Below are 26,105 nucleotides of genomic sequence, written 5' to 3'. Positions count from 1 at the left end.
ACGTCACATCTTACTGTCATCAATGGGATAGTTGTGCAACAGTCAACGCCAAAATCAAAACCAACCGCCAAAGTCGCATCCAAGTCACGGCCATTTAAAGTTGCATCAAAGTTGCAAAGTTCGCTCAAGTGTGAATGGAGCCTGAGAGAGACAGCAAGGAGCCTGTAATGGGTGTGTCTGGGAACAGCTATCCTACAGCACAAAAACTGGTAAGCAAAAGAGGTTCCCAGATTACTGGCAAAGAGAATGGAGTGTTCTGGTGCACTATGGCAGCACCAGGGGGGGAAATATCATGAATAAGCAGCTTTGCTATGTATGCGTTTCATTGCATAATAAACATTTTGTGTGGACTGTACCTTGCATGGAAAACATATAAACATGAAAAGACAAACCTACATACAGTAAAACTGAGGTCAAAATCCAAACTTCTGCATCACATTCTGCGCAAATTGGTAACAAATGTGGTAGTGGTGCCAATATATTTGTTTTCCTGCAGCAAAATACCCAAAACCATAACTCATTTTAGCCAGCACTGGTATTCAGTAAATCAAGGAGAATTGGGGATTTGAAATCTGGCCAGATATACAGTATCCATGTAGACCTATCGGATCTGTAGAGGATCACACATTAACCACTTCCTGTCCGGACACTTTTACCCCCTTCCTGTCCAGACACTTTCCCCCCCTTCTAGTCCGGACACTTTCCCCCCCTTCTAGTCCGGACACTTTCCCCCCCTTCCAGTCCGGACACTTTCCCCCCCTTCCAGTCCGGACACTTTCCCCCCCTTCCAGTCTGGACACTTTCCCCCCTTCCAGTCCGGACACTTTCCCCCCCTTCCAGTCCGGACACTTTCCCCCCCTTCCAGTCCGGACACTTTCCCCCCCTTCCAGTCCGGACACTTTCAACCCCTTCCAGTCTGGACACTTTCCCCCCTTCCAGTCCGGACACTTTCCCCCCCTTCCAGTCTGGACACTTTCCCCCCCTTCCAGTCCGGACACTTTCCCCCCCTTCCAGTCCGGACACTTTCCCCCCTTCCAGTCCGGACACTTTCCCCCCCTTCCAGTCCGGACACTTTTACCCCCTTCCAGTCCGGACACTTTCCCCCCCTTCCAGTCCGGACACTTTCCCCCCCTTCCAGTCTGGACACTTTCCCCCCTTCCAGTCCGGACACTTTCCCCCCCTTCCAGTCCGGACACTTTCCCCCCCTTCCAGTCCGGACACTTTCCCCCCCTTCCAGTTCGGACACTTTCCCCCCCTTCCAGTCCGGACACTTTCACCCCCTTCCTGTCCACGCAAATTTTCAGCTTTCAGCGCTATCGCACTTTGAATGACAATTGCGCAGTCATACAACACTGTACCCATATGAATTTTTTCCCATTTTTTTGAGACAGATAAAGCTTTATTTTGGTGGTATTTATTCACCGCTGGGATTTTTATTTTTTTTGCTATGTAAATGAAAATGTCCAAAAATTTTGAAAAAAAAGTGTTTTTTTTATAAAATTTTGCAAATAAATAATATTTCATCATAAATCTTGGCCAAAATTGATTCCATTATCTTTTTAGTAAAACAAAAAAATAAGCAAAATTAGTTTATAACAAAAATTATAATTTTTTAATTTTTTTTTTACATTTTTATTTTTTTTAAATTATTATTTATTTTATTATTAGTTTTTTTTTTTACATACTGTCACCCTAGCAGTACAGTGTCACCATGGTGACACTGTACTACTTTTGAGAGGTGATGAAGATTTTTTTTTTTTTTTTACACTGATTGCTTTTACACCCACATAGGATGTAAAAGCAATCATTTCTCTTTCTCTCTGTCTGCATTCCTGCAGTCATTGAGAAGTACCGAGTGAGCTGTGATTGGTCACAGCTTGTCACATGGTACAAGGCTGTTGTGAATAGCCTTGTACCATGTGACCTCTGTGATCATTCACAGATTTCACACGTAGTAAGCAATGATGTCACAAGTGACATCTTGCTTACTACTTTGCATGTGATCACTGATTGGCCAATGAGTGATCACATGATCGGGACCTCGCACAGAGGTCCCGTCCGACGATCGGTGTTTCACTGTGTCCGAAGGACACAGCGGGCACCGGATCGCGGTGCTGCGCGCTCCCAGGGAGAGCGCACAGCTAGAAATGGCGGGTGCTTTTTTTTTGAACGGCAACCCGCCCCTGGAGTGCCACCGCCCGGCCGTTTATAAACAGCAGGCGGACGGCAAGTGGTTAAGTTGAGGTTCATAATTGAATGTGTGTTGAGTCAACAGGTTTAGGTAAAAAGTTACCGTAACTGAAATTACCGCCAGGTTTAAAAACTGCAAACATAAAAAGTTATTCTCCAAGACAGCGGCGTGTTCAAATAGGAGCACACATTATGAATTTGGATGGGGGTGAATTTTCAAAATAAATTTTATGACAAATTGCTAAATGTAGCATTTGTATTAAAATTCATATACTCACACAAAAAAATGTAAAGTGAACCTTCCCCCTCCTATAAAACTCCTATGAAACTGCCAGCAAGTAAGGAAATGGAAGGCCTTGTTCACACCGGCATACTTAAGCAGATACCCATGTGAGGTCCGTGTTCGCCCATAGAATACAGTTCAGTGTTCAGTGCATCCGCATGCAAGCAGCCCCCTTCATGTCTTTTGGGACGCAGTGGCTGCACAGATACAGCTGCTGCTCCCAGTTTAGAATCTGTGTGGGTACAGGTACGTGTTCCTGAACTCACTGTCTGTTTTCAGAGACACACACCTGCACCCACAATGAATCCCAATTGAAATAAATGGGACTGCCTGCACGTGGATGCGCAAAACACCTGTGCATCCCGTGTGGGCAATGACAGCCCTCGCATGGCGGTACATTTAGGTACGTCAATGTGAACAAGGCCTAAATTTCAATTCTTGACTCCTTGTTCTGTATGAGCTCACATGCTAATGCTCCTCTTTTCCTTCTCGACTCCTGCGCTATCTTGAATAGTTGACATCAATGCTGGCCAGCTTTTAACCTCCCTGGCGGTATGATTATTTCCACTTTTTGGTGCTGAAAGTGGTACATTTTTTTGCATGGAAATATGTAGTTTTTTATTGTAGGCTGTAATTTTTAGGAATAACTCACTGAAATCTGTCCGAACAAGAGTCTAGTAAACATCCCGGGGAGGATAAAACTTGAAACACGAAATCATAAATTATAATTTAATAAATAATCATAAAAAATAATATTATAATAATAATAAATTTAATTCAATAATATAATCACCAAAAACACTGAAATTTGAAATACAGAGGCAAAGTCGCACATCGCTGAGCAAAGTCGCAAAATCGTTTTCAGTGTCTGATGAGGAATTTCCCCCACGAATCATTATCACTCAATTCTGCAAGTGGTTCTGATTTACTATCGCTGCTCTCTAGCCGGTCTAAAACAGATTTTGACCTAAAGGGACGCTTTTTGGACGCCATGGACTTTTCTAAGTTTCCAGGCAGAAAGAACAGTAAAAATGCAGACAGGGGACAGGACAAAGCACTCGGGACAAAATGTATGTGAAATGGTTTGATACAGCAATGTTTTACTATGTAATAAAAAAATGACATTTTTTAAAAATTTCAAATTTGCCGCCGGTTCCGGCGCCCGTACGTCCCGACGTCACAGGGACCGGAACACGGAAGCCGGATGCCGGCATCGGCCGGAGGAGATGGCCGGGGACGCTGCAGGGGACACATCGTGGGAGCGAAGGACAAGGTAAGTGCTGCAGGGACCCCCTGAGCAACGCCGCATGGTAAGCCCGAGTGTAGCTCGGAGTTACCGCTTTTGGTACTCAAATTTTACCCCGAACTACACTCGGGAATACCGCTAAGGAGGTTAATTCCTTTTTTTCAATGCTGGCCCATTGATGACATCAGCATCAGCTCTTGTGTGCAATTACAATTACAACACGTACAAGATCTGACTCTCTGTAATTGTTTGTAATGGCATTAGGCTAGCCTCATGTTTCTGAAGCCATGACAATATATAGACGGTAACAATTAAAAAAAAGCCCATTTTCCCTGGGATCACAAAGGGATCTCCGTAGAAGGCACTGGTGATGCAGCCTTTCCCAGGGGAAGCTGAGAGATCAGGGCTACATCACCAGTGCCTAAGAAGAGCAGCAAATGGTAACCAGCAAAACATAGTTCAAGCCTCCTGGCGTGACTGTATAGACCGCAGTGTTTTAGAAATTATGACATTTCAGTAATATCCCAAAGTTCACTAATTGCAACAATCATGTGTTAGTGAATATACCAGATCCATTCTCAGGATGATCATGTCTGAGCACTATTATTTATTTATTTCAGGTACTTATATAGCGCCGTCACTTTACGCAGCGCTTTACATATATTCTGTACATTCACATCAGTCTCTAACCCTCAATGGGAGAACAATCTAAGATCCCTAACTTACACTCATACATACACATACTAGGGCCAATTTAGACAGGATCCAATTAACCTACCAGCATGTCTTTGGAGTGTTGGAGGAAACCAGAGTACCTGTAGGAAACCCACGCAGGCACAGGGAGAAAATGCAATCTCCAGGCAGGTGGTGCCATGGTTGGGATTCAAACCAACGACCCTAGTACTGCCAGGTAACCATTTAGCCACTGTGGTGCCCATTGTGACTACCACTGCATATACAAATTGCATATGTTGTAAAGGGAATGACTGTCGATATCTAAGGAGCTATCAAGCCAAGATCAGAGTGTAGTGTAAGAGTGATACTATACACACAGTTTCATTTACAGTATCCATTCTCTTTCTGTATGTGGATAATGGCACAGTAATTATTTTATGAAAAAAAACAAAAACATCCAAGTACCTTTTATTTAATCTACATCAGTGGTTCTCAACCTGTGGGTCGCGTCCCCTTTGGGGGTCAAATGACCCTTTCACAGGGGTCGCCTAAGACCATCGGGAAAACACATATTTCCGATGTGTAAAGAGCAGCTGCTGTGTAGAAAGCAGCTACTGTGTTGAAAGCAGCTACTGTGTAGAAAGCAGCTACTGTGTAGAAAGCAGCTACTGTGTTGAAAGCAGCTACTGTGTTGAAAGCAGCTACTGTGTAGAAAGCAGCTACTGTGTTGAAAGCAGCAGTATTGGAGATAAAACAACACTTCATGAATTATAATTACTGGGTAAATAATTTTATGGTTGGGGGTCACCACAACATGAGGAACTGTATTAAAGGGTCGCGGCATTAGGAAGGTTGATAACCACTGATCTATATACATATGTCACATGACCCAGCTCTTTCCCGGCCTTTCTGCAGAGAAGCAATGGCAGGAGGAGCTTCTAGTCCTCTGCTGCTGGTCACATGTCAGAATAAAAAAACAGCCTTTGGGATACAGAGTAAAAATAAATATTGACTATCAATAAACTGTTTTAAATCGTCATACAAATATATGTTTGAAATCAAATATTTATTATGTTTTGGCAATAACATGGTGTGGGCGGATTTCTGAAAGTCACAGGCAGACCCCTCCATTCTGTGTCTTAGAATAAAAGGAAGGTGAAGTCTCCATCAATCAGGAGGTAATATCCCATCCCCTTTGTGTTTAGCTGGTTATTGGGCATGGAGGAGGAGGGAGGGAGTGGGCTTCCAGTGTGTGTATACGCCCACATGTGTGCTCAGATGTGATAGTGAGGAAATGCTCAGCATAGAAATCTTAAACTGCATTGGGGACATGGACAGAAGGGGGAGATAGAAAACAGCAGGATCAACTAATTGTTTTGCAGAATACAGCAAACAAATCCCATACTGAGTGAGCATATACAGCATATAATGCAACATTTATTGATAGTCTTTTTATGATGTGGGGATAAATGACTTTAATTTTGCATTAAAAACTGTGCCTTAGACTAGGCCGAGTTACTACATTTTATAAATTAGCAAGGTATGGATATGCACAGTAACATACAGGTTAAGAACATGTTTTCAGTTTCATCTTAAAGTGAACACAATGGGCTAGATTTACTAAAACTGGAACACTCAGAATCTGGTGCAGCTGTGAATGGTAGCCAATTAGCTTCTGAATTGTAAAATTAAGCTTTGGCAATAAAACCCAAAAGATGATTGGTTTCTATGCAGAGTTGCACCAGATTTTGCACTGTCCAGTTTTAGTAAATAACCCCCAATGTTTCCCATTTCTCCGTGAAGTATAATATAAGGATCGCCCACCTGAGCAACATTCAAACTCATCATAGCAAGCAATGTCCTCCACTCCTCCCACCACTCCATCCCCCACAGCCACTTCCTCCTGTACCACCATCCCCTCCCTCCTAGATTGTAAGCTCCAAGGATCAGGGCCCTCGAACCCCTCGTGTTTTGTTACTGTATTGTCTCATGTACTGTCCCCCACTATAATGTACAGCGCTGAGCAGGGTGGATAAAAATCAATGTTTTTTTTTTAAAAAAATCAAAAAAATTGGATTTGTTTGATTTAAATCGTATTTTTTTTATTTAAATCGGATTTTTTTAAATAAAATGCTTTTTGAGGAAAATATATTACCATCCAAAGGTTATTCCATCATGAAATAAAGATTAGTTTTTTAATAATGTAGAATAAGGCTGTATATGTTTCATTTTTTTGGTAAATAAATTCCATGAATCCATTCACAATGTCGCTCTCCAGAGGTTTCTGTAAGATTATTGGGCAGTTTCTCTGCCTACAAGATATTATCACAGATGATTGGTTTACTTTTGCAGTTCTCAAAACTGGACTCAGCGGAGATCACATGCCTCTTCTTCACAGCAAAAATGTTATAACATGAACAGAGCTAAGAAAAAGACCTTCATCCTAACTTCTACACACCTATGAATACAGAATCAACCCCTTCACTGCTAAGTTTCAAGAAGTTCAGTGAATAGAATAGAAACAATATTTTTCTGATTGTTTGGAGTGGAATAGATCTGCACAAGAAGAAAGTGAAACTTAGGTGTCCGTTTATGACACAGAGAATAGCTGCGATTCAACGGATCTCAGCTATTCTCTGGTCATTCACAGTTTATGACACTCAGGAGATCATGTCAGCCCTTCATTGGAGATCTGTGTTCTCCCTCCAGATTCTCCAGCCCAGAGCTGGAGAATCGGAGGGACCTCAAACTAAGCAGAGATAATTTACCTCTGCTTAGTAAACTGATCTTTTACTGTAATCTCGTGAGATTATAGTCAAATCAGCCGTTTTCCAGAGTTTGGAGACCGTTCTCCAGCGTTTGTAGACCGTTCTCCCTTCGTTCGGAGAACTGCTTCATAAACTGCATTCACAGGAGAAATGTGTTCTCCGAGAATGCCGGAGAACTGAGCAGCGATCTATTACCGCTGGTTCATAAACGGACACCAATGTGCGAGGAGGAAGAGGCTGACAGTCTAAGTTTCTTAAAATATATATATTTTGTTTAGGTAATGATTATTTTTCTCCTTCCTAAGTACAACAGAAAAGTTGTCCAAATATGAATGATTAACCTATTAAACTGGGGAGAAAAAAAACTAATATGAAAAGTTGTTATTCTAAAAATCTTCATCTACTTGCATATTAAAGTTATACCAGCAAGAATTAGTCTTTATGTAGAAAACTAGGATTTACATCCAGCCTTACTGACTAGTGATTTAAATCGTGATTTAAATCAGTTTGATTTAAATCAAATCCACCCTGGCGCTGAGGAAACTTTCTGGCGCTATATAAATACTGTATAATAATAATAATGTTCAAAACAATGAGCTCCCATAGAAGTCAGTCAGTGACTGGATATATGAAACGGCAACATGATGATACATCTGCCTAGGAGTAACATAGATCTTCGCACTCATATTGCCTGAATGTACATGTCTGTTTCCAATGCCGCAGCCCTGAAGGCAGCCTTATCTTAGGGGAGCAACAGCTATGGGCTGTGAAAATTCAGCTGATACACCTTTTCCATTGTGATCCATCCCTTGTTGATATCTCCACAGGTCTAAAGGTACCTAAAGACATCTCTGTCATCAAATAATTCTGCTGAAACTGACAGGATAAAATGATGATTATCTAATGTCTATGGGCACCTTTTGTCTATTCATCTATACATAATTATACATAATTATACATTTTCTCCTGAAGCTGTACTACAGATGAAATTTGAGATTGCAAAGCCTAGTTGTGGTACGAAGTCAGTGAAGCATCTCTTCAAGTAGCAATAAATAAGGGCAGTATTATACTATGAGATTAAAGGGGAATTTCCTTAAATTAAATACGTAATAAAGCAGAGGAAAAACATGACATGAATTGAGAATGTTGAAATCCATATTTAATGCTTTAAACTCACCATTGGAAGTTGTGCTGGAGGCAACTGCCTTCTCACTCACATCGGTCCGAGTATGGCCTTTCACTAGAGAATTCTCGACTTTTTTCTTTTCACTCATAGTAGTGCTGTGGGACTGTGCTTCCATGTTGACTTCTCATTACTCACAACCTCCCTGTACGAAGAACTGCACAAAACATAAAAGTAGATCCAATTAAAAATGCAGAAACACATCACAGTCTGTTTCTCCAGCGCACTCTGGTATGCAAAACATGTTTCAGTTTTCAAAAAACAGTGACACCTTACATTAACAATTGATATTCAAAGAAAACATGCTCTTCATGACAAAAATACTAATCAGTGGTTATGTTATGTCCATTCTGAGGATCTTTCAGGAACAAATTAGCAACTGTCCCGAACTTATCAAGGAGTAGCAGTTAAACAGAGAGGTGGAAAGGGATGCTGTTTGCAGTTGTGTCCTTGAACAAAGAACCTCCAATATTGCTCTGGATGTGTTTGCATCTAACACTTCCCTGGAGATGATTGGGGGCCTCCAGAAAGCTCATCTAAACATTTATTGGAACTGATTTATTTCATTGATATAACTTTTTACATCACCGAATGAGCAGAATGGTCAAGGATCCAGGAAAAGGAAAGTTTACACGTGTACATGTGCTTGATTTTCTGAATATATTAAATGAGCTAAGGTATATTACAGGGCATACACCACATTCTATTGTCTATAGGACAAAAAAACAGTGATTCAGCCAAAACAAAATAAACATTTTAACATTTCTAAACATACGTATTGATTTAAAAAAAATCAAAAGAAACCTTTGTAATCTGTAACATAAGTAAAAAAACTGCTCTCTGGATGTAAGTAAAGTGAAAACATGGTTTTGAACTACAAACACATCAAACAGTTCATTCACTTCTCATACCATGAACATTTAACCCCTTCACGCCGGATCGTCCTGGCGTGAAGAGGAGTTCCTGCACCGGGAGGTGGGTTGGACGGGGCGTGGCTTAGTGTAAGTAAAGTGAAAACATGGTTTTGAACTACAAACACATCAAACAGTTCATTCACTTCTCATACCATGAACATTTAACCCCTTCACGCTGGATCGTCCTGGTGTGAAGAGGAGTTCCTGTGTCGGGAGGTGGGTTGGACGGGGCGTGGCTTAGTGTAAGCAAAGTGAAAACATGGTTTTGAACTACAAACACATCAAACAGTTCATTCACTTCTCATACCATGAACATTTAACCCCTTCACGCTGGATCGTCCTGGTGTGAAGAGGAGTTCCTGCGCCGGGAGGTGGGTTGGACGGGGCGTGGCTTAGTGTAAGTAAAGTGAAAACATGGTTTTGAACTACAAACACATCAAACAGTTCATTCACTTCTGATACCATGAACATTTAACCCCTTCACGCCGGATCGTCCCGGCGTGAAGAGGAGTTCCTGCGCCGGGAGGTGGGTTGGACGAGGCATGGCTTAGTGTAAGTAAAGTGAAAACATGGTTTTGAACTACAGACACATCAAACAGTTCATTCACTTCTGATACTACAAAACGAAACAAAAACGAGAAGCGCACAAACCTTGCGCATTACCTCAGTACACAAAAATTTATTAATAAGAAAGGTGCTCACAAACAGCGAATAAAATCAGGCATGTAAGTCCTCACAGGGACTTCAAAGATAAGGAGCTCTGAGGAAGAAGGTTTGGCCTTCGAAATGCGTCAGTGAACTGAGTGTCTACCCCCACGATGGGACTCGCGCTGGCTCCTTATCTTTGAAGTCCCTGTGAGCTTCTCGTTTTTGTTTCATTTTGTAGTGTTGGTCGGGCTTCCTCAGCCTTGTTTGGAGCTGCACAGCCTTTGATGCACTGGTGGTCGCTTTTTTCCAGTTCTGGTTCCATCTATTTGCCCCCCGCCTGGGTCCTAGAGCGCAGAAGAAATCGTGTTTGGTCATTCACTTCTGATACCATGAACATTTAACCCCTTCACGCCGGATCGTCCCGGCGTGGAGAGGAGTTCCTGCGCCGGGAGGTGGGTGGGACAGGGCGTGGCTTAGTGTCATGTGGCCGGTCACATGATCGGGAAAGGTCCTGATCGAAAGAGTGGACCAGGAACTTTCCGTGAGTACCTCACATGTGTGCTGGGAGCGCGCAGGGCGTGCATTCTCAGCACATATGTTTTTTGTTACATGAACGCAAATGTGCGGCCGCTCGGCATCTAGGACCAGATGCTGGGAGGCTGCACATTTGCGTGCGGCCTGCGTGAAGGGGTTAATAAAGGTACATAGGTTAAAGCTAAAGTTTAGCTACTTATCTAAAATTTGGCTTTTTTGGTATAGTTACATAGTTATTAAATGTACCGATATTTTGGCTGCAATCACACTGAGAAACATAATATGCCACACAGGTACCGCCATACACTGTATTCAATTCCATTGTAAGGTAAAAGAAAGACAAGCTTCAGCTCAGATCCCATCGGTCGCTCCCCTCTGACGTTTCACCCACATTGGGCCCAATCATAGACCTCTACAATTAAGTCCATTGTGGGTGAAACACATCAGAGAGGCGCAACCGATGGGCTGGGATCTGAGCTGCAGCCTGTCTTTATTTACCTTACATTGGAGTTGAATACATTTGCGGCAGTACCTGCAGAGCGTATTATATTTTGGAATCCATCTCTGCCAGCACCCGAATACAGAATGTAAATCTGTGGGACTGAAAGTACAGTCTTGGAGTGGCGCCAATCTGTTATGGCACACCGAGTAACATGTTTCATTTACACCCGTCCTTTCATTTTCAACAAAAAAGTTTTAGTTCTCCATATTTGAGTGTCTGAACAACACCAAGACAAGGCCTCAATTTCATGATTAACCTCCCTGGCGGTATGATTCTTTCCGATTTTTTATGCTGAAAGCGGTACCATTTTTTTGCATGGAAATATGTAGTTTTTTATTGTAGGCTGTAATTTTTAGGAATAACTCACTGAAATCTGTCCGAACAAGAGTCTAGTAAACATTCCGGGTATGATAAAACTTGAAACACGAAATCATAAATTATAATTTAATAAATAATCATAAAAAATAATAATATAATAATAATAAATTTAATTCAATAAAATAATCAAACCAAAAACACTGAAATTAGAAATACAGAGGCAAATTCGCACATCGCTGAGCAAAGTCGCAAAATCGTTTTCAGTGTCTGATGATGAATTTCCCCCACGAATCATTATCACTCAATTCTGCAAGTGGTTCTGATTTACTATCGCTGTTCTAAAACCGCTTTTGACGTAAAGGGACGCTTTTTGGTCACTATGGATTTTTCTCAGTTTCCAGGCAGAAAGAACAATCAAAATGCAGGCAGGGCGCCGGACAAAGCACTCGGGACAAAATATATGTGAAATGCATTGAAACAGCAATGACAGCAAAAATTACATTTTTTAAAAATTTCAAATTTCCCGCCGGTTCCGGCGCCCGTACGTCCCGACGTCACAGGGACCAGAACACGGAAGCCGGATGCCGGCATCGGCCGGAGGAGATGGCCGGGGACACTGCAGGGGACACATCGTGGGAGCGAAGGACAAGGTAAGTGCTGCAGGGACCCCCTGAGCAACGCCGCATGGTAAGCCCGAGTGTAGCTCGGGGTTACCGCTCTTGGTATTGAAATTTTACCCCGAGCTACACTCAGGAATACCGCCAGGGAGGTTAAAGAAATGGATCAAAGTTTGAGTCTGCTGAACAAATTAATATTTTTTTGCCCATGCTTTTGTAAGCGTTACAATTCAGATAAAAACATATTGTTTTAAAAGTGTTTGTAAAAGCTTGTTTTTTTCTAGAATAACAAACATATTTTATTTACCTGCTCTGTGCAATAGTATTTAGCAATGAGGCCCCAATTCTCCACTTTTGGGGTTCCCTGCCTGCACTGTTCGTTCCTCCTTTTCTATGCCTGCTCCCTTAGCAAGCCGCCTATAGCCAGAGCCTGCAATGTGTGTTTAAAGTGGCAGTAAACTTGCCTATACATTAGCAGCTGTAACAGTTATCATCCAAAGCATGGTGTGTGTATAACTGATTCGGTAATCAGTTAAATCAATGGGTTTAGCCCAGCTTTAGGGATTCCTTTTTTGCTTTACAAGCAAGGCATTCAGATTGCCAAAAAAGGAATGAGGTGGACTGGTGCATTATAACATTTAATGGAAAAAAAACGGAAAAAATAAGGTTGGCAATAGTTCCTCTACATTTTTGCCTTAATAGTTATAAAGTGGTTATTGGTTAAGTTGATTTGCAACATAGCTTCTTGCATATGTCAAAAGTGACGTATCCCCACCATAATTCCCAAGTCTCATCAGTTCAAGGTCAAATGATGGTGTTAGGGCAGCCATAGATTTCCGATTTTCTTGCCGAATTATCGGCCTAAGAAAAAAATCGGACAATATTTGTACCGTTAGTGGAGAAAAATGTCAGCCGTTTTTCTTAATTTTAAGAGATTTTGAAAATCGTCCAAGCTGGAAAATCCTGGGCCGATTTGTTAGATCGGCTGATTTTCGTGGTAATTTACGGTCAAATCGGCCGTTCTTCTGGCCGATTTGACAATAAATTGACTATGTAGAAAAAGAAGAAATAGATTTTGCAGGAGAAGAAGAAATAGAATATCAAGAAGAAGAATAGAAGAAAAGAGGAGAAGATGAAATAGATTTTGCAGAAGAAGACGGAGAAGAAAAAAAGTTGCAACATTGTATCTATTTGTACGCATTTCGGATACAGATGTTTCTATTCAACTACAAATAGATACAATGTTGTTTCTCTTCTTCTTCTGCAGAATCTATTTCTTCTGTAAATATAATAGCGGGTCTCTATGCAGGGACATCGCTATTATATTAATTGACGGCCGTAGACGGGACTAAAACCCACCGACTTTTTTTTTAATTAGTGGCAACGTCGGCCGTCTGAACGACCGATTTACGATTTTTAAAAAATAAAAACGGCCGATTTTCCCCACGTCTATGGCCTGCATTAGTCTTTCTTGATAGATTCTTTATTACATAGAACACACAAACAACAATATCCAGCTCAAGACATTGCTTAGTCTGTGTAATAACCCTGTTTAGAAGGGAAGAGACAACCTACTAGAGGAAAATCACACTACAGGACTCTGAACTGATATATCACTTATAAATGGACTCACTAAGAATGCTTAAATGGCTTTAATTTTTACTCTAGAATTCAAATTTCGCAGCTGGCTTGTGGTATGCGGTGTATATTAATTTGTGGGCCTTATATTTGAACCTATGAAACTGCAGATCACTATATTTCCTCTACAGAAGTGTTACTGAAGGTCTTTTTTGGGGTCTATTATCACAGGCATCCAGACTTTCAGGCTCTTGCACAATTGTGTTAATCACAGTTGAAAGGAACCTTCTAATTATTTCACCTGTTTTACTTACATTGGCTATAATTTCTGTATAGTATTAGTAGTTCAATTATTGATTTTACTTCTTGCCAGCAGGGATTTTTTATATCACTCAACATGGTAAAACAGTAGAGATGAGCGAATCGAACATGACGAGTGGAATTCGTTCCGAAGATTTGGAAAAATTCTATTCGCGACGAATCCGAAGATTAGCAAACTTCGGATGCACGAATCGAATTTTCCCAAAAATGGCGGCGACATGTGTGGCGACAGGAGAAAATGGACAGAGAAGATGGGGCGGGGATCTCTGGGAAGGCGCGCAGACAAGGCGCGCTGACCTATAATGCATTCATGAGTCATGAATCATGACATGTGATCGCATTAGCCAATCAGCAGCCAGCCAGCCAGCACTGTGTAATGGTGGAGCTATAAATCGCGGCCATCTTAGAATTCTCCATTAGCCTCCGGTCATTCAAGAGAGACAGACCTCTGTGTATTGAGGGACAGAGTTAGGGCCACAGAGACTTTAGGGCCACAGAATCGTTAGTCAGGGACACAGAATTGTTACTCAGGGACACAGAATCGTTACTCAGGGACACAGAATCGTTACTTAGGGCCACAGCTATCAAAGAATCGAAAATTTAAAGTGACATACACCATTTTTTTTTTTGGTGGCTGTCGTGCACAGTTGGTGCTGCAGTTTGCCGATTGTGTACAATAAACTGACTTTCTGCTTCACAACCACTATTGTACGTTCAAAGAGTTAAATCCATTTACACGCCGGCTGGCGGTAATATTTTTTGGGTGATTAGTGCATTCCAGTGACAGAAACGTACAGTTTCCAGCCAACGGCAAGCTGCAATTGACCGATTGTGCTAAATAAACTGACTTTCTGCTTCACAACCACTATTGTACGTTCAAAGAGTTAAATCCATTTACACACCGGGTGGCGGTAATATTTTTTGGGTGATTAGTGCATTCCAGTGACATAAACGTACAGTTTCCAGCCAACAGCAAGCTGCAATTGACCGATTGTGTACAATAAACTGCCTTTCTGCTTCACAACCACTATTGTACGTTCAAAGAGTTAGATCCATTTACACGCCGGCTGTTGGTAATATTTTTTGGGTGATTAGTGCATTCCAGTGACATAAACGTACAGTTTCCAGCCAACGGCAAGCTGCAATTGACCGATTGTGCTAAATAAACTGACTTTCTGCTTCACAACCACTATTGTACGTTCAAAGAGTTAAATCCATTTACACACCAGGTGGCGGTAATATTTTTTGGGTGATTAGTGCATTCCAGTGACATAAACGTACAGTTTCCAGCCAACAGCAAGCTGCAATTGACCGATTGTGTACAATAAACTGCCTTTCTGCTTCACAACCACTATTGTACGTTCAAAGAGTTAGATCCATTTACACGCCGGCTGTTGGTAATATTTTTTGGGTGATTAGTGCATTCCAGTGACATAAACGTACAGTTTCCAGCCAACGGCAAGCTGCAATTGACCGATTGTGCTAAATAAACTGACTTTCTGCTTCACAACCACTATTGTACGTTCAAAGAGTTAAATCCGTTTTTATTTTTGGGGTGCTTATTGAATTAAAGAGTATGTCAGACAACACGCAGAGGAGTGGCAGAGGAGGCAATGTTTCAGGAGCGAGCAGACGTGGCAGCAGAGGAAGAGGTCGAGGCAGCACTAGTCGCAGCCAGAGGCCAGTGCTCCCGGTGTCATCCAGCGGTCGTGTCTCCACCGACAACCCTGCCGTCATCGATTGGTTGACTCGGTCATCTTCCTCTTCCCAGGTCACCTCTGACACCTACAGCCAACGGTCGGTGGGTACGTCAGACACAACCGTTAGTTGGCATGGCCCGGGAGCAAGCCCACTGAAATCACGTGTCCTCTACCTGCCCCTGTCCTTTGGTGTTCCCTCACCAAGCGAAGTATCGCATGCTGTGGGCTCAGCCCCACTGTACAGTGAGGAAGAGCTAACAGAGGGCGGTCAGGAACGGGGGGAGACATCCGCCTCTTCAGCAGCCAGGCGAAGAAGTACTGGCGAGGAGAGTGGCTCGGTAGCCAGTCTAGAGACAGGTCTGTCTCCTGACCCACACGCAGCCGAGGGGGCTAGTAGTGAGGCGGAGACCCTAATTGATGATGATGAGGCTGATCGCACTTGGCAGCCTCGTCGTCATCAGGCTATTGCTTCCGCATCATCAGGAGAAGAGGGTGCCAGCTTGCCAGCGAGCAAAACAGTCGGTGGGTTGCCCAGGAGGCAGCAGGGTCGCAGCAGTGTAGGTGGAGCCAAACGGCCACGGAGTAGAGCACCAGCTCCACTGCAGCCTACCACCACGGCCAGTAGTGGTGCCGGTGTGAACGGAGGAAGTAGCAGTCAGCCAGTGAGGAGTAGCGGGGGCAAAGTTTCCTACTCGGCGGTGTGGCAATTTTTCGTCACGCCGCCCGAGGAAGTAAACGTAGCCGTATGTCGACTATGTGGCCAGAAAGTCAAGCGTGGCCAGGGGGCCAATGTTGGGACTACAGCGTTGCGTCAGCATATGCAGCGTCGCCATTCGGTGGCCTGGGAAAACCGTGATAAAGATACGGCGGTTCTGCCTGCCCCAGCTCCCGCTCCATCACCCGCTCCGTTACTTGCTCCGTCACCCGACGTCAATCGCCCTCTATCAGCCAGTCAAGGCTCCAACACCTCTGCTGAGGGGAGTTGTCGCTCGTTGGCATCTTCCGCTCGTTCAGATGCTCCTTCTCCTGCTACTCCTCTTCACGGATTCCGTCAGCAGTCTTTCTTGGAATCCGTTTCCAAGAGACAACAGTTTGTGAGCACGCACCCGACGGTGCAGAAGCTGAACGTCCTCCTGTCCAAGTTGCTGGTGCTGCAGTCCCTCCCTTTCCAAGTGGTGGACTCAGCACCTTTCCGAGAAATGATGGCTTGTGCCGAGCCGCGGTGGAGAGTGCCAAGCCGGCATTTCTTCGCCAAAAAGGCAGTGCCAGCCCTGCATTCACATGTAGAAGAGATGGTGGGCCAGTCTTTGAGCATGTCGGTCTCTGCCAAAGTGCACGGCAGCGCCGACGTGTGGAGCTGTAACTACGGTCAGGGACAGTACATGCCGCACCAGCAACTTGGACAGGTCACGCCGCTTTTGCCTCCACGTTTGCACGTCCTTGGTCCAGCAAACATGTCCGCCTCTACCACCTCTTCTTCCGCCGTGTCCTCAGCCGCCACCCCCGTGCCAAGTCCCATTACCCGACCGGCATATCACATGTGCAGGGCGCAACGGTGTCACGCTGTGCTGCACCTGGTATGCCTTGGCGAACGTAGTCACACAGGGGAGGAACTTCTGAGTGTAATGAACAGAGAAATCGACAGATGGCTGTCTCCGCGCAAACTGAAAATCGGAACCATGTTGACCGACAACGGAAAGAACATGGTGTCTGCTCTGCGTCAAGGAAGGTTGTGCCATGCGCCATGCATGGCTCACGTGTTCAATCTGGTTGTCAAGCGGTTCCTAAAATCCACCATCCCACTGCAAGACATCCTTAAAATGTCACGTAAACTTTGCATGCATTTCAGCCATTCCTACACCGCAAAGCACACCCTCCTTGAGCTGCAGCGGCAGAACGGAATTCCACAGCATCGCCTGATCTGCGACGTTGCAACAAGGTGGAATTCAACCCTACACATGTTAGACCGCCTTTACGAACAGCGAAAGGCCATCACCGATTTCCTGATGTTACAAGCGGATAAAGGTACTCCCCTGTGTAACTTAGATGTCAGCCATTGGCAGCTCATGCGTGACACCTGCCGCTTGCTCAGGCCCTTTGAGGAGGCCACGCTATTCGTGAGTCGGCAGGACTATGGGATGAACGACGTCATTCCTCTGTTGCACGTCCTGGAACAAATGCTGTTAACAATGGCTGGTCAGGGTGCGGTAGACGTGGCGCACAGATCTCAACGCCACATGACCCCTGTGGGGGCAGGACAGGAACAAGAGGAGGAGGTAGAGGAGGACATTGGTGCTCAGGAATTATTGAGTGAAATGGGTGGTTTTTCCACTCAGCGGACAGGAGTGGAGGAGCAGGAGCATCTGGTAGAGGAGGAGGAGGAGACAGAGGACCCAGACGCACCGTGGCAGTATGCTGTGGAGATGGAGGCAGGGAGTCCCTCGCATTCCTTGGCACAAATGGCCCATAGCATGCTCGGTTGCTTGCGTAGCGACAGCCGAATAATAACCATCAGACAGAGGGATGACTTTTGGCTGTCCACCTTGTTGGACCCTCGCTACCGTTCAAAAATGGTGGCCTTTTTCACACCTGCTGAGAGGGAGGCCAAAATAAAGTACTATAAAAACCACCTATGTAGTCAGTTGGTCTCTGCCTTTGTGCGCCAACGTCCATCCTCGGACACTGTGGGCCCTGTGCGCTCGCGTTCCGCTGCCATGGCAGCAGGGGAGGGGTGGGGTGGTAGGAGCAGTGGCAGCTCCACCAGCAGCGGCTGCCTCAGTCTGCAGTCGATGATGAGTAGCTTTCTTCACCAGCGCAGTGAGGAAACTACTAACCAGCCGCAGCAGCAGCAGCATCAGGTGGACCTGGAGCAGGACCTCAAACAACAGGCTTGGCCTACTTGGATAGCACCCTGCCAACCGAGGTAGACAATCCCCTTGACTACTGGGCAACGAAACTTGACCTTTGGCCCCAACTAGCTGAATTTGCCCTTGAAAGGCTGTCATGCCCGGCCAGTAGCGTGGCATCGGAGCGCGTGTTTAGTGCGGCAGGAGGTATTGTAACTCCGCGGAGGACACGACTGTCCACCCAAAGTGTGGAGAGACTCACGTTTGTAAAAATGAATCAGGCGTGGATTAGTCTGGATTTCAAACCACCAGTTCCTGACACAACTGACCTAATAACCTAGCCGTTCAGGCCGCTCCCTGAACACCTCGGGAATTGCTTTGTATATCTGTCGCCTTAGAGGCCGCTGTCTGAACAGCTCATGAATTGCTTTCTATATGAGTCGCCTTTGAGGCCGCTGGCTGGACAGCTGATGAATTGATTTGTATATATGTACTTATTGTCCGCTGTCCGGACAGCTCATGAATTACTTTTTGTATATAGCCTTCCAAACCACTCTCAGAATAAGTCATGATATTCATGCTGTGTATAGCCTTATAGGCCAATGGTCAATCAAGTCATGATTGTTATAGTGTGTATAGCCTTATAGGCCGCTGTCTTTACAACTTTATAATTCCATGCAGTATATAGCCCTATCGGCCACTTTCTGGCATCCAGTTGCTGTAGCCCCCATCACCACACTGTGCCACGGGCCCCTGTACCGCCTTCTCATACTGCTGCCAGATCCATCCTCTGCCATGTGTGTCTTTGTCGTCTGCTCACGCTGCTGGGTTCCAGTTTTAAACCTAGGCCTGTGTTTGGCTTCCGAATACTGCTACCTCCACCGCCACCCTGCGCCATGTGCCTCTGTCGTCTGCTCACGCTGCTGACGGCTTCCGCTTTTTAACCTAGGCCTCTGTATGGCCTTCAATTTTAGCTGCTTACGCTTCGCCACTCTGCCATGGGCCCCTGTACCGCCTCCTCTTGCTGCTGCCAGGCCCGTAATCTGCCATGGGCCCCCGTACCGACTCCTCATGCTGCTGCCAGGCCCGTAATCTGTCATGGGCCCCTGTACCGCCTCCTCATGCTGCTGCCAGGTCCAGAGTCTCTCATGGGTCCCTGTACGGCCTCCCATTGCTGCTGTCTCCATCGCCACACTCTGCCATGTGCCACTTTCAGGTCTCCTCACACTGCTGGTGGGTTCCATTTTTTCCATAGGGTGCTGTATGGCCTCCCATTGCTGCTGCCTCCACCGCCACACTGTGGCTCCACACTCTGGTTTTGGCCCCGTGACTGCCCAAATGAGTGAAGTGTGCGGTGATTCTAAGATCGACGGCACTCATCTGCATGTCATACTGACTGACAGTATTATTTCTCTTCCCCAGCAGACTCCAAGGGCATTTAAATTAAAGGTACAGTGTTCTGCACTAATATAAAGGCTCTCTGAAGCCTAGAAACACCCTTTTTATAAGTTAAATTCGCAGCGAATATATTCGGCTCGAAGCAAATTTTTTCCGCGAATTCGGCGAATCAGCCGAACCGAATTTTTGAATAATTCGCTCATCTCTATAAAACAGTCTAGAACCATGGCTAGAAGCAATAGTATTAGTAAATAAAATATAATTTATGGCAGGCAACTTACTTAACCAGTAGTTAACCTCCTTAGCGGTATTCCCGAGTGTAGCTCGGGGTAAAATTTGAGTACCAAGAGCGGTAACCTCGAGCTACACTCGGGCTTACCATGCGGCGCTGCATAGGGAGTCCCTGCAGAGCTTACCTTGTCCTTTGCTCCCGCGATGTGTCCCCTGCAGCCTCCCCGGCCATCTCCTCCGGCCGATGCCAGCATCCGGATTCCGTGTTCCGGTCCCTGTGACGTCGGGACATTCGGGCGCCGGAACCGGCGGGAAATTTGAAATTTTTAAAAAATGTCATTTTTGCTGTCATTGCTGTTTCAATGCATTTCACATATATTTTGTCCCCACTGCTTTGTACTGTCCCCTGCCTGCATTTTGAATGTTCTTTCTGCCTGGAAACTTAGAAAAGTCCATGGCGTCCAAAAAGCGTCCCTTTACGTCAAAAGCGGTTTTAGACCGGCTAGAGAACAGCGATAGTAAATCAGAACCACTTGCAGAATTGAGTGATAATGATTCGTGGGGGAAATTCCTCATCAGACACTGAAAACGATTTTGCGATTTTGCTCAGCGATGTGTGAATTTGCCTCTGTATTTCAAATTTCAGTGTTTTTGGTTTGATTATATTATTGAATTAAATTTATTATTATTATTTTTTATGATTATTTATTAAATTATAATTTATGATTTTGTGTTTCAAGTTTTATCCTACCCGGGATGTTTACTAGACTCTTGTTCGGACAGATTTCAGTGAGTTATTCCTAAAAATTACAGCCTACAATAAAAAACTACATATTTCCATGCAAAAAAATGTACCGCTTTCAGCACAAAAAATCGGAAAGAATCATACCGCCAGGGAGGTTAATGTTATACTGCTGAGCATCAAAAAAGGATTTTGTAGGAAACTAAATTGTTATAGTACAAAATGTAATTTTAAAATACTTATTTATACTTTAACATTTAGAAATAGCTATTCTAATTTCTATGTTATTACAATCGGCTTCCTGTTTCAGTAAAACACAAAAGCATTACAGTACATAGACTAGGCTTTCGATATAAAAAAAGATATTATTGCATGAGACTACCGACATTTCTAATTATATATGAGCCCTGTGTGTGTTAATTTATAATGGAAAATACCTTAACTAATGAAAAACGTGATTATTTTTTATATCCATGCATTCAATACCATAGCTTGTCACTACCTGTACCCGCTGATTTGGACTCTAAAACTCTCTTATGGGATAAACATTCCTTGCTTAATGCAGACATCTTTGCGCTCCTCCATGCAAGCATGGAGCAACTATTCCTAATTCTCCTTCTGGCATTAACCCAGTGGACAAATTATTCCAAACCTTTACTCATACCTAATCCCTCTGTTACCAGGAGTATGGATACAGGTCTGTCTGCCTTCAAGACCGTAAGTGTAATTATTTTGTTGTGTTATTATTTTATTTTGAAAACGAGTCTGGCTGACTGCACTATTTTCTGTAAAACCAAACAACACTTTAACCCCTCACCTACAGGACACTTCTACCCCCTTCCTGCCTACAGGACACTTCTACCCCCTTCCTGCCTACAGGGCACTTCTACCCCCTTCCTGCCTACAGGACACTTCTACCCCCTTCCTGCCTACAGGACACTTATACCCCCTTCCTGCCTACAGGGCACTTCTACCCCCTTCCTGCCTACAGGACACTTCTACCCCCTTCCTGCCTACAGGACACTTCTACCCCCTTCCTGCCTACAGGGCACTTCCACCCCCTCCCTGCCTACCGGGCACTTCTACCCCCTTCCTGCCTACAGGGCACTTCTACCCCCTTCCTGCCTACCGGGCACTTCTATCCCCTTCCTGCCTACAGGGCACTTCTACTCCCTTCCTGCCTACCGGGCACTTCTACCCCCTTCCTGCCTACAGGGCACTTCTACCCCCTTCCTGCCTACAGGGCACTTCTACCCCCTTCCTGCCTACAGGGCACTTCTACCCCCTTCCTGCCTACCGGGCACTTCTATCCCCTTCCTGCCTACAGGGCACTTCTACTCCCTTCCTGCCTACCGGGCACTTCTACCCCCTTCCTGCCTACAGGGCACTTCTACCCCCTTCCTGCCTACAGGGCACTTCTACCCCCTTCCTGCCTACAGGGCACTTCTACCCCCTTCCTGCCTACAGGGCACTTCTACCCCCTTCCTGCCTACAGGGCACTTCTAACCCCTTCCTGCCTGCAGGGCACTTCTACCCCCTTCCTGCCTGCAGGACACTTCTACCCCCTTCCTGCCTACAGGGCACTTCTACCCCCTTCCTGCCTACAGGGCACTTCTACCCCCTTCCTGCCTACCGGGCACTTCTACCCCCTTCCTGCCTACAGGAACTTTCTACCCCCTTCCTGCCTACAGGGCACTTCTACCCCTTTCATGCCTACAGGGCACTTCTACCCCCTTCCTGCCTACAGGGCACTTCTACCCCCTTCCTGCCCCCCGGGCACTTCTACCCCCTTTCTGCCTACAGGGCACTTATACCCCCTTCCTGTCCAGGCCAATTTCCAGCTTTCAGCGCTGTCACACTTTGAATGACAATTGCGTGGTCATGCAACACTGCACCCATATGAAAGTTTTATAATTTTTTTGAGACAGATAGAGCTTTCTTTTGGTGGTATTTAATCACCTCTGGGATTTTTATTTTTTCTTAAACAAACAAAAACCACTGAAAATTTTGAAAAAAATACGTTTTTTCTTAGTTTTTGTTATACAATTTTGTAAATAAGTGATCTTTCTCCTTCACTGATGTGCGCTAATGAGGCTGCAGTGATGGGCACTGATAGGTGGCACTGATGAGGAGGCACTGGTAGGCTGCACTGATGGGTACTGAAAGGCAGCACTGATACATGACACTGATAGGTGGCACTGACTGGCACTGTTGGGCGGCACTGACTGGCGCTGATAGGCGACACTGACTGGCACTGATAGGTGGCACTGATTGGCAGCACTGATTGGCATTGATAGGTGGCACAGACTGGCACTGATGGGTGACATTGAAAGGCAGCTCAGATGGGCACTGATATGTGGCATTGATGTGCACTGATATGTGGCACTGATGGGCACTGATGAGCACTGACTGCTGGCACTGATGGACACTGACAGGTGGCACTTCTTGGGCCACACTGATCATCAGGGCACACTGATCATCAGTGCCCTGATGATCAGTGTGCATGTCCTCTCCGCGTAAAGCCAATTACTGGCTCTCCTCTGTCAGCGTGACAGCTCAAGAGGAGAGAAATGCCGATAACCGACATTTCCGTGTTTACATGTGATCAGCTGTGATTGGACACAGCTGATCACATGACCAAGCCGACATCTTCGGCCCTTTCCGTGCTCCTCTGTGTCCGAGGGACACAGTGAACCGGCGATCGCCGTGCTGCGCGCTCTCTGAGCCGCGCATGCACAATGAGAATGGTGGGACGTCATATGACGTCCTATCAGAACGAGAGAACCACCTTGCGCCCGTCGTTGTACTATAGGGCGGGCGGAAGGTGGTTAAAGGGGATCTTTGGAGCCCCAGATAACACTGTTCAACAAATTTTTATTTTTTGCCAGTTTTGGAAACAAAAGGATCCATTTCTTAATGAATTTCACATTCTGAGTTCAAATATAACAATGAAATTTGTCAATTGGCTCTAGTTTTTCTGTAAACGGAAAGGCGTAATGACTACATAATGCACAATAATTATATAGATAGATGTCTTTCCACAAATATAAAGCAAGTGATATTGACTACATAACAAAGCCTAAATGGCATAATATATTGCATAGGATTACCAAGAAAAATTATAGCCATAAGCTAAGTTGAATCATTTGAATACTTAGGATTCTCACTAGTTTTGTCTTCAGTTTGTGTCGGTTTTGCTTCTCTTGGCTTTTCTCTTGTATTCGAGGAAAGGGCTATCTCTTACAACTGCACATGACTACACGCTTCAGGTTCTTCCTCACTTGACTCAACCACGAAGGATTCTGGTGCTTTAGGAATTGGTAGCCCCTCTCCATGAGGAACTGGACGTATTGCCGATGGAATATTTGGATAGTGCACAGATAACTTTTTCTTCTTATTTAGCCCTTTTACAATTGGAGGCACCATACAAAAGTAACAATTACTAACATGATCTGTTGGCTCTCTCCAAATCATTGGCACAGTGAAAGGCATAGATGCCTTTTTTCCATTCAACCATTGCTCCAGTGCCGTCCCACAAGAATTGCAGCATATATGTGGTGCCCAGCTCTTGTCCTGGTCTCCTACCTTGCAGCCAAAATACAAGTTGTAGGCTTTCTTAATCATTCCTGTTATCCTCCTTTTTTGTGAGATAAAAGTTATTTCACCGCAGATATAGCAGAAATTATCTGCTTTATTCACACAAGTTCGAGGCATTACTGAGTAGCCTATATAAGCAGAAAACCAAATGTAAAGACGAACTCCAATCAGCTACAGATACTGCAGCTTTTATGCAGTGAAGTGATGCAATTAAAGGCTAATATTGCATCATCTCAGTATACATGACATTTTCTATTGGTCACCAGTATCAATTGCGCAATATGCAGCTGAAGTTGCATCATAATTTTGAATGGCTTACGTCATTAGATGGGTGAATATATCATGGAAACTAGAGCCAATCAACATTTTTTTAGGGTCATTTTCGTTTTCAGCACCCCAAAATTATGTAAGATTAGCTAATTTTATGCCCAAAACTTTTTACCTGTTGAACAGTGTAATTAGCAGCTGGTGGGTAACTGAATTGTTTCCACCCAAAACTATGGTACCTGACTGACCTTTCAGGACTAAACATAGGCTCTAACGGGCTTGTTGTAAGTCAGTTCCTACAACTTATTACTATGTGTTCGCACTACAATGCTTTACTCTACTGCTTGGTTTGAAAGTATACAAACAAGAACTGTAAAATCAGCTATGCCTAGATGTGCAATTATACCATTCCTACTTTGAGTCTACAGCCTTAAGGGCCCTTTCACACCACTCAGGTCTATTGCAGTGGGTTTTACATAAGTGTGTTATTTTGGGCATTAGCATGCACCGCATTACGACAGCCCATTATATTTCAAAGGAATGCCTAATACACCACAAAGGTCTTAAAATCAGACCTGAAGTATTTTTGTATTACAGTGCACCACTTAATGCATGGGGGAGCATTACCACATGCTGTGGAGCATTGCAACATACGTATTTTCCTATTACATATGCATGCTGTGTCTGTTTTGACCAACTGAACACTGTACAATCTCCAGGTGAACCTCCTCTGTCCTTTATAAATATGTACGCACAAGTGAAACAAGTATTTTATTTGTTAAACTATTGTGAATATTGAGCAGCAAGTAAAGTCTACCAGATGGGTGATGAATGTCCTCCCCCATCCTCTGGAACTCACTACCCCAATCCATCAGACTGTCACCTTCCCTCCTCACCTTCAGGCGCTCCCTGAAAACCCACCTCTTCAGGGAAGCCTACCCCACCCTCACCTAACAGCCGCTGCCCTTCCCTCCTCCTACCACTCCATCCCCCACAGCCATTTCCTCCTGTACCTCTACCCCCTCCCTCCTAGATTGTAAGCTCAAAAGAGTAGGGCCCTCTTACCCCTTGTGTGCTGTTTGATGTTACTGTACTGTTTCATGTATTGTCCCCCCCTATTGTACAGCGCTGAGCAAACCCTTTGGCGCTATATAAACTCGATAAATAAATAATAAATAAATAAATAAATGAATTGCTTCCTAACTTCCACTCCCACAAATAGGAACAAAAGAGGGGAAACCTTACTGACAGAACCAGAGAAAGCAATAAATACCCACCAGAGCATATAACCCCTTTCCACTCAATATAAAGCTTTAAAACGTTTCCACTGGAGTTGAGCTGAACAGCTGGAATTCACTTTCAGTTACTTCAATGCTACAGCCAAAAATCTGTTGGGGACGGGGAGCTTTTGTTCAGTTCAATAGAACAGGTAAATATGGACAGAATAAGCAATTATTAATTTGCATTTTCGGACATGGCATGTAAACTGATGCACATTTAAACAAAAGCCGAAGACATGTACATGCCAGTGAATTTGATTTGAAATG

At 44.5% G+C, this 26,105-nt stretch overlaps 1 protein-coding gene across 3 annotated transcripts in view; it reads right to left on the bottom strand.

Moving 5' to 3' along the window:
* The window catches only part of GLI3 (GLI family zinc finger 3), a 487,507-nt gene that overhangs the window by 433,165 nt on the left and 28,237 nt on the right, over window positions 1–26,105 (bottom strand). For all 3 annotated transcript variants that reach the window (XM_089691206.1, XM_089691208.1, XM_089691207.1), the window contains exon 2: window positions 8,340–8,502. In XM_089691206.1, coding sequence (XP_089547332.1) covers window positions 8,340–8,463 — 124 coding nt within the window. In that variant the 5' untranslated portion in view covers window positions 8,464–8,502. The remainder of the gene's footprint in view (window positions 1–8,339; window positions 8,503–26,105) is intronic.

Source organism: Staurois parvus, unplaced genomic scaffold (genome assembly GCF_062004578.1).
Source record: "Staurois parvus isolate SC_StPar_1 unplaced genomic scaffold, SC_StPar_1.0 ptg000554l, whole genome shotgun sequence".
Classification (NCBI taxonomy): domain Eukaryota; kingdom Metazoa; phylum Chordata; class Amphibia; order Anura; family Ranidae; genus Staurois; species Staurois parvus.
Note: the sequence above shows the minus strand (reverse complement) of the source record. Positions and strands in the feature narration are given on the sequence as shown.